General features: G+C 35.6%; 1 protein-coding gene across 1 annotated transcript; it reads right to left on the bottom strand.

The window, feature by feature from the left end:
- Positions 1–1,280: 1,280 nt before the first annotated feature.
- On the bottom strand, positions 1,281–4,744 carry LOC126790189 (transmembrane 9 superfamily member 2). Its single transcript, XM_050516344.1, has 7 exons — positions 4,562–4,744; positions 4,366–4,406; positions 3,390–3,975; positions 3,155–3,292; positions 2,900–3,056; positions 2,336–2,820; positions 1,281–1,533 (listed from the first exon to the last, which is right to left on the bottom strand). Exons 1-7 carry the CDS (start codon positions 4,708–4,710, stop codon positions 1,314–1,316), a joined length of 1,776 nt encoding a protein of 591 aa, XP_050372301.1. The 5' UTR covers positions 4,711–4,744; the 3' UTR covers positions 1,281–1,313.
- Between the last annotated feature and the right edge of the window lie 5,737 nt (positions 4,745–10,481).

Below are 10,481 nucleotides of genomic sequence, written 5' to 3' on the forward strand. Positions count from 1 at the left end.
TGTATCTGATCGTAGTAGCTAGCTAGGAAACATTTCATTCATCATCATCATCATCTTCTTCTTCTTCTTCGTCTTCTTCGTCTTCGTCTTTGTATTTGTCTTTGTCTTTGTCTTCGTCATCATCGTCTTCTTCTTCTTCTTCTTCTTCTTCTTCTTCTTCTTCTTCTTCGTCTTTGTCTTTGTCTTCGTCGTCGTCATCATCATCATCATCTTCTTCTTCTTCTTCTTCGTCTTCCTCTTTGTGTCTTCGTCGTCTTCGACATGGTTAACGATCAGAAAGAATATCAAAGGAAAAATTGCGAAGGAAAATTATGAAGATTGTAGTTGGCTCGAGCATGGTTATCAAAGGAAAATTATGATCAAACAGCTAAAATTATGATTAGAACTTTCCCTTAATTTTATCAAACAGCTAAAAATCAGGATAGCATATAATTCTTAAGGTCAAACTATTTGTTTGCAAATCATAATAACCAATCTCTTGCCGAATCATTTGGTCTGAAGTAGACCGGCTTTTTCTTGGTTATATATACGTACATGTCAATTATTATTCGACTTAAATTACACAGCTAGAAACCTAAAATTCTATAGATTGATTGAGACGTCATTGCCTTGTTTTATGAAATACATAGATTACGAAATTTTAAGCCAGCATACTGATAGCCATTAATAAGATTATTGAAGGACCAACGGTGAGCAATTATAAATCGGAGAAACCCCACGCAAACCATGCTCGACCTTGCAATACAAAAAAAAAATTGAACAGTAAGATTTACTTCTTCAGGGAGTTTAGGACTTTAGGCTGATGCTGGATGATTTCTTCCATCATGTCAACATCGTATTGCATATAATAATGTAGCATAACAGCTTAATGCTGTTGACATTCATATATCAGGATAGTGATCTTCAACTCATATGGTATCAAGTTATGAATAAATCCTCAAAATTGATCTTTATGATGCAAGAGGGTAGCTAATTAATACAGAATACGTATACGTTAATAGCTAGATAAATAATGAGACTAGTTTACTCAAAGTACATCGGAAAGTCACTTTCAGAAAGAGTACGTAATGCGGTTAATATAAGTTATTCCCGAGTCACATATGCACTAAAGTAGTGAAGTATTTAGAAGCACTACATCTTCCCAAAGCCTGAAGCAAGTGGCATCAGAGGGTTAAAAACACCATTTAATTTAGGAGATCTTGCGTCCTCTGCTGCTTCTGGAGACACTCTATCATCTACCTTTACCAAAAATCATAGACTTTTCCCCGTGTTTTTAAAGGAAGAAACAAGGACCATTGGCCAAAAGGATCCAGCTATTCACACTTGATGGACTTGTAAATGTGACGGACAAAGAGCAGAGCAGCACGAAATCCAACAGTGCCAAGCATGAGAAAGAAGCCATAGCAAATGCAAGCCATGTAACCAAAGAAGAACGATGTTTGCATAAAGCCAGACATATCTGATCTCGCATAGTAGTAATACAAGCAGTAACCATATATAAATAGGCCAGTGGATCCACCACAAAGAAAAGACCTGCAATAGATTAAGAACCCTAATTAATCCATACAAGTGGAGTGATAGAATATCATGATATTCTGGGTTGAAATAACTGGGTTTAGCATCATACACAAATTACGTTAGAAAAAACACATGCTATGTTAAAAAAAACAACTGAAACCTTTACTATCATTGTTCTTTTTCTAGTTTTTAAACTCTCTCCCACTACACAACTTTGAGGAAGAGCCTCAGTAAGATTTCATCTGAATAGCAAGGGACCATGACTGTGTGCTATAGTAAGATAATAATTGCAAAAGTATTAAGTGAAGATCAATTTGATATCACCAACAACAAAATCAGTCTCTCAAAAGGTTCGGCCACGACACTAATAATTCACTCAATGATAATGATGTGTAAACAAGTCTCAATTCTTAATCCTTCTGTTAATAGCATTCTAGCAATGCACAACAAAACAGGATTGTCAAAGGTTCAAGAAGTCATCACCCTTATCTGATTATTTTATGAATGCACAAATACACAACTGAAAGATTAAAGTAAAGAGCCCTAAACATCATAGCACCAAATAACTTCATCTATTCAATTCTGAAGTTTCTTACTAGAAAACACATTAACAACATTTCTTGGCACTACATGATCACAATGCAAGATCCGTCTAAACCAATACATTTTTTACTTACTGATGGGCCTTACTTGTAAGTTGTAACAATGCTGAGAGCCTTACTCTAGAGTTAAGACCATACATTATAATGTCACAAAAACTGCAACACACACACACACATATGTGTAAATTATATGTAAAAAAAGAAGAAGAATTTACCTCCACCACCACCCATGATCTTCAGCAGCAAGTTGGAAGTAGGTCAAAGCCACAGTTATAAAGGCAGTGACAATCAAAAGAATAAGAAAAACAATAAACAGAATGCTGTAGATGGTGTAAATCCTGTGACCCCAGACACTGGCAAATATGTAGTAAAGTTCAATGTATATAGCACTGAAAGGGAGAAATCCTGCCATTGCCATCTGAGGAACGGTTATCCTGTACCATGGCAGAGTTGGAATTTCTCGAGGATACTTTGTGGTGCGACAAGGTGCATGGAACTCGACCTTACTGTTCTTCCCCGCAATACCACCCAAGACGAGCAATGGTGCTGTTACCAGCGTCCAGATAAGGACAATTACCACAATAGTACCAAAAGGAAGAGCTGCAGTTGCACTATAAGCGATTGCAACTGTGTTAAGGAAGCAGAATGTCAGGAACAGAGGCCCACAGAAAAGGCACCCAGTAAGTAATAAGTTTCTGACCTGTCAATCAGAAAAAGGAAAGTCATGATTCCAATAAGCTACATTGAGAGAAGAGAGAAAAAGTTTTATTTTTTTTTACCCAATTAGTCCCTTCAAGCTGACAGTAGAAAGAGGTGGAAGTATATCCCGCAATGCCAGATGTGAGTGCATATATGACCACAAGAGCAGTGAATAGAGCTCCTCTATTGTATGGATAAAATACACCGACTAGTGCAAGCATGAAAATGAACACTGTGCTGGAAATGCACAAAGGAGAATGAGGGTGAATTTACTACAGACAAGTAGTTAACCAAAACTCAGATCAGTCAGATGTGAGCCACAGTAGGATCCTTACAGGGTGAACAATTGGGTTCCAGAACCATGGGCGGCAGAAAACAGCGATTTGTACTTGGGAAATCGGAAAACATCACCATGGATGTACTTCCATCCTGTCTCTTCTTGTTCATCAGCTGCTTCCTCGTCTTGGGCGTACCTTTACGAGAAATTAATGAAATGATGAGTGACAATAAATTCTAAACCCAAAACTGAATGATTTGCACATGAATTAATAGATATCAGCAAAATCTCACTTCATAAAATCATTCTTCAAGACCCGCATGAGAATTGTTGCAAGAAAACCCGTCAAAAGGAGAACTGTGACACAGGAATTTATGATGGAGAACCAATGAATTTCCAAGTGATGTGGCAGTGAGGAGGATTGTGAGTACTTATCCATTCTATTCTCAAACGGAATATTTGTCTCTCTCCATTTCACAGTGTACATGAAATCTGCATCAACATCCTTATCCTCTGTCAAGTCCACAACTGAATGAGGATCCATCTTGGCACCAATTTCAATCACACGATCTTTATTGTAGAGAATCTCAAACTGAATGTGCTTGTAAAGAAAATATTTGTATTCACTAGGGTCAGTTTTCCCTTCCTTGTCAACCTTCCCCAAGAACCCCCAAATGGGCAAGTCGTCATAGTACATTTGAAAGTAGTAATCCTTTGCCACAGCCTTCCTAAACTGTGCAACTTCCTCCTTGGTCAGCTTCCTCCTACAAGCAACTTCGGTGTCCTTCTCTTTCTTGAACTCAAGTTTGTAAGGAGCACTCACGAGACGATCTCCATTCAGCACCTCCCCGAGAGCTTCCCTCTTCTCCTTCACATCACCTACCACCATTTCCAAAGCATTCACAATCAATTCAAGAAACAAAACACACATTGCTTAAAGACTCAATATCTCATCTTACACGATATAGACTCGCTCTACGAGTCTACGGTAACAAACTCTACAGAGCTACAACCTTAAATCTATTTTATAACACGAAACCTACGTAAACTTCAATGCGCACTTTAAAAACCATAGAAAAGTGTACGAGATCGCTTATACAAGCCGAAAATCCAACAGAATTATAAAGAGAGCTGCTATTATCGAAGTTTACTCCGAAAAAAATTCAGTTGCATGCTCACATTTGCTGATTCAAAGTTGATTTTTACAGCATAAATCTGAGGCATTGTAAATTCTAGGATTGTAAAAGTAAAATTGCAAGAGATACAAACCTGGCGAGCAAAATGGCAGATCAAAATAGCGATAAGTCTCACTGAAACGAAAACACATAAGTCATCAGCAACGTCAGCAAAGGCCGTGTTTGGAACAACATATATCAAAGTGAGAAATTGCATTACGGAATCTGAAAAATGCGGGATCGAAGCTGAGCGGGGAATACGGGATCGGAGATTAGAGAGGGTGTTATACCTGGGGTTGTGGAAGGGGCCGACCTTATTGGCGTAGAGGGGGACGACGTCGTTTTCATTGTAGCGGTGATCGGAGGCGTCCGATCTGACGAGGGTGGCGGTGGAGGTGATTAGAATCGTGAGGACGAGAATGGCGGAGAGGTTCTTCATGGTTCTGATGAAGTAAAGGGGAAGAAGGACGAGAGTGATATTCTAATGTTTCAAAATCACAGAAAAGTGAGACCAACAGGATAACTTTGTTTTACATTTTTTCTTTTGGGTGGGCTTTTGTCGTTTTTGGACCTTAAAGGCGTTGTTTTTGGTTTGATAACTCGAGGCCCATCTCAACTCTGGGCCCCTTATTTATCACTGCAATTAGAGTATGGTGAAACCTAAGCTATGGTCAAGAAAAGAGAATGCACATGAGGAATTTGGGGAACCAAGAGTGTAGGTAAACGTGGATCGAAATAATATATATGGTAAGTTTGTCTTTAAATCGAACTTCATCTCATGTAAAAAAAAACTCCTCTTTAAATTATTTACTATTAAAAGTAATTATCTGTCGCACTCAATAAAAGAGAAAAATAATTTATGTTTTCATATACGTTTTTGTAATCTGAGATCTGGTTTGAGTTCTGCTTTCTATACAGTGAGTTATGGAGTTGGTATTGAGTAGAAGCCCTCTCTCTCTCTCTCTCTCTCTCTCTCTCTCTCTCTCTCTCTCTCTCCTCAAAGAAGACTGCTTAGTGAACAGTTTTCTTTGCGGGATCTTAGTGCAGTGGTGCGTTCTTGTAAGTACTACTGCACCATTAAAACTTTCGATAAGCTAAATACTAATTGTTATGTAAAATGAGTGGAACCGGATATCGGAACATGATAAACACATCTTATAGCTTAAGGATCACAAGTTAACACAGAAGTCACGGGGCTATGCCTGTAGCTAACCTTTTAGTCGGCCATTTTTGGTAGAGGAGGCTAAATTAGAGTAGGAATCCATAAATGGATTAGGGTACTACACTAGAATCAAATCTATTGACCAAAAATGAAGAGTGACTATATCTATATAAACCCTCTGTTTTAGAGAACTTTAGTCGATGCTTTAAAGTTTATATATGCTTTATTTTTGCTAAATATAGGTGAACCAGCAAATTAAATTTATCTTCGGTTCCCATTTTAAAGTACTTATAATCGTGCTTTTCCTACTTGCTTTGTGCTACTGAACGTGTGCAAATGCCACCAAATTCATTCCTCACTTCTATAAATTTATCATACTCGTGAGGAGAAGCACTAGCTAAATATGGCTACAACAATATACACTTCCACGATCTGATCATGAGAATAAGGTTTCATTCCAAAAGAAAGAAAAATTAAAAAAAAAACAATAAGATTTTGTAACTTGCATGCCACCCCTCGTGCATAAAACATTATATCAATTCTCCACGTCGCGTACCCTAAACCACATAGACACACCCTAACAACAATTTTATAATAAAGTATGTGCGAGTGTGTGGATTGTAATTTAAGATGTGTAAATAATTTCAGTTCCCTTTCACGATTCATAATGTTCTTATCTAGCTTATTGACATTAATTAGTTTATGTACGTGTTATTCTAAAGTCATCACCTAACCATTAAACCGTACATGCATTGTTAATCTTGTATAGGGGACCAATACATTATGAATCTAGCTTATTCACATTAATTAGTCTATGTACGTGTTATTCTAAAGTCATCACCTAACCATTAAACCGTACATGCATTGTTAATCTTGTGTAGGGGACCAATACTCACTCGCTGACAATGTACTACCTCCTTAATCTGATCCTTATGTATTTATTATTGCTTAATCAACTACGACAAATTATTGACAAATTTCGTCCTTTTATTGACATGTAATAGGTGTAAACGCACCTACAAATATACCTTATTATCAAATCAATTATATTAATGTAGTAAACGACAAATATGGGTCATTACCTGCAGGGAATTGGTGAAACTAAGACTTAAAACACAAGATACACAAACAGATGCGTAAACTATAAATATGACAGACTCGACCTAGGAACAGAAACCTAATTAATTAACTACTCTAGACTCAACCAGAATTTACGAAATTAAATAGACACTAACTAGATACAGTGGCGGACCACCACACATATGTTTAAGGTATTTGGAGTTGTTTTGATTAGTGAACGAAAATTAATAAAACATGAGTACTGCTGAAAATAAAATATTAAAAGTTAATATAGATGTAAGTATGAGAGAAACAATAGATAAGAACTTCTTTCCACCACTAGATATGCTTCAATCACCCCAAAATAATGTCAATAATTATAGATAAATACACTCACAGTTAAGGTAATGTCGTTAGGTCATTAACCGTATTATGTTCTCTTACTTGTCATGTTAAGCAAAATGTCGGTATTGACTTAACTATATTCTCAATTAATTGATCTATGAAATGTTGGTATCTAGACCAAAATAACTGAAAATCATGAAGATTTAAGAACGTTTGAGTAACAACAAGAATCTAAGGTATATGTCAGTTGCCTTAGATTACCAAGGAATCACTTCACACAAATACCTGCAAATAACTTGTTATTTCTCATAAAATGTGCAACAATATGTCGGTCATAAACACATTCAAACTAATGAACCTTAAACATGCATCAAAGTGTCGACCAAATGAAACATGCAATAAAATTATCAATGAACAATTAGTGAATAAATTCTTATCTATAATTATATAAATTAATTGGGGTTTGAAATCAAAGACATATATAGGGCTTTGATTAACCCATACTTACTAAGGAGTTTAGTTCCACATAATCTTGAATAAGAGCATCAAATAATACATGAGAGATGAACTAAATGAGGAGAAAAAAGAATTTGATGATAATTATGAGATCTTCCTGATGTATGATTGCCTGAATCTCCATTTTTTTCTTTTTTCTCTCATTCTCTTCTATGTTGTCTCTCTGCCTCCTTACCCTCTCTATCTCATGTCTCATCTGTTTTGTGTTTTATATAACTAGGGATAAGAAACCCTAGTAATTCGTCCATGGGCTTTATGGAGTAGTATGACCCTTAAAATAAAACTTTGATTCACAATAAGAAAATCGTGTAGACTGATCCCCGTTCACTAAATTAATCATAACTTTCTCCAAAAAATAGATATTGTTACGATACCAACGTCTCTGGAAAGTAGATTGATAGGGCTTTTCATCGACATTATTATGCATAATTTATATCCATGTAGATTACCCGTTATGATCCGTTAAAGTTGAATGTTATGCAGAGTCAAAATCCCGGTTTCGGGTTTTATTGCTCTTTTTACTTCTTTAAAACACATATTCCTCTTATTTTATTCTAATGTACCTAAAAATAATATACTAAGTTGAAATAGACATTATTAAGAGAATAATTAACTAAATGAGAGAAATAACATATTAAGAACGTCGCATTATATGCTCATATCAACATGTAGATCAGGAGAATTCAAGAGAGGTCGGTAATTAAATTATATAAAATGAGGAAAAGTTGATGGGAATGGAATCAAAAAGTAAGTTGCTGACAATTTACCATTCAAATGGTGATGCAAATATATCTTTTTATAAACAAAAACAAGAATAGCGAAAATAAGCACCCTACTAATCAATTGCCAATCAATTTAGTGTAATCGACTAAGCAAATGAATTTTTTAATATTATTTTTTAACAAAAATGACTTTATTGGTTTATTTAATTCTTGAACCGTTTAAATTTTTAATTAACATTACGGAAACACAAATAAAAAAGAGTTCAGACTTACGCATGCATACTTACACTCACATGCTAGTTCAGACACAAGTATTTTGCTTCCAAGGTTACAAATGCTAGGTTGCTACTAATTTCCAACATACGATAATTATATAATCGTAATCTTTCACCCTAATATAGTATAGCAAGAACATTAAGTTCTTTCATCCCAAGAAAAAAGAAACAACTTATTTGTCTCGTTAATTGGTTGAATCCTAGTTGGAGCTCAATTTCTAGTTTATGCTCGTCAAACAGTAAAAAGATGGGCCGCATATTAAAGATTTAAAGATGACCTGGGTGCTGGGTTATATATTAGACATGTATATGGTTTCGCTCGGATGACAGCTCTTGGGAGTACGGATTAAGGACCACGAGAAATAAGCAATAAAAATAGAGGATGAAACTCAAAATCTGGAATTTGGGATGATACCAGTTTTGCTATTAGTTGATTTCATCATGTACTGTTTTATAGTTTTAAGGAAAATGATTGGAAATGTGCTAAATCTTCAAAGCTGCTCAAATTTCATTATGAATCTCAAAACTTTTCCTTACTTCAAAAAAAGAAATGCATGCTTTTGGCAAGAAATCTATCCCAATGATGAAAATATGACTTTACCTTGAAAGATATCTTAATTAAGTTGACACTTACGCTTTATATATGCTTTATATTAAGTAAACAAGCAATTGCCAAATGTATATAAGGTCTCCCTTTTTAGAGTAAATCTACTCGATACTTTATGCTTTATCACCAAAAAATGCTTTGTGCTATGCACACGTACACCCATCAATTCACGACTGTGTACATTCACCTTGCATGCCTCCAAATTCATACCTCAATTCCACTAAATTACTATACTCGGCGAAGAAGCACTAGTCCGTACTCCGTACCATGACTAGCTAACAAAGATTGCTACAACACTATACAAATAATACATACAATATTCCAGTATCCGACCTCGATCATGTCCTGACCTAAAGTTTAGTCTCCAGATTGCTACACGCAACCTGCTTCGTCAAAATTGTAGTTTCTATCTCTAAAATGTAGTCTAAAAGATGATCATTCCTGACCTAAACTCACCTAACCATGACATCATTACGTACTAATCTGCTTATTTAAGGGACCAAATCTCATATGTTAGCGTGGTATTGCGGTACCAAGGAGTTAAAATATATATATATATATATATATATATGTGTGGAGTTTTATTATTGCTTAATCAACACATAAATGTTATATGACGACATATTTCGTCTTGGCAACTGGTATGAGTGATCTGTGATATGAGTCTGATTGGGATGGCAAGTGTGTAGCAATGGGAATCACAAGGTAAATTCGGTAAATTGCAAACAATCTCCAATACCAAAGGTGATGCTGCCAGTATCCAAAAAAAGAAGAAGGTGATGCTGCCGACCAATTGGGCCAAATGCTAACTCATATTCAGCACGTATATACCAATTAGGAATAAACATAGGTTCCTTGATCTCCAAAAGATAAAGAACGAATGCGTCTCTTTCAATTGTTGCGATGCCAATCGTTATAAGAATATAGTTAATGTTGCAGGCAATATGATTAACTTGGTCAGGCTGATCTTTCATAGTATTGTCTCGGCTTGTTTTAGACAATATACATGATTAAATTTGGTTAGGCTGAACAAACCTATAGAAAGTCCTGTAGTCCCGGCGGCTAAAAAATACTAGTGGATGGTTATATATATATATATGCGAATAATTAAAAGTACACAGCTTACTTAAATAACGTCTTACATATTTAAAATATCGATATTTTGACGTGTTATCAATATAAACACTATTAACAATCATTAAAAGTAAAAATCTCTCAGAGCCTAAAAGAATATCATCGTAACAACTTTCAAAATTTTTGCCAAACTAAAGAACTCTTACTCAATTTCTAATCTGTGTGGTCCAAATCCAGCCGCATCCATTTCAAACCGTGACGTGAAAAAACGATGATAAAATGGACTAATATAATATGGCGAGAGGTGTATTTCATTTCCGTGAACAATTAGAGTTCTATTAACCTTTTTCGTGGCGGTGGCCATGAAAGACAGACAAATGAGACAGCCAAGCCGCGACTGGTGTAAAAAAATATAAAAGCCATCTGTATCTCCGTCAGGCTACGAAACGT

This window comes from Argentina anserina, chromosome 4 (assembly GCF_933775445.1).
Source record: "Argentina anserina chromosome 4, drPotAnse1.1, whole genome shotgun sequence".
NCBI classification, from domain to species: domain Eukaryota; kingdom Viridiplantae; phylum Streptophyta; class Magnoliopsida; order Rosales; family Rosaceae; genus Argentina; species Argentina anserina.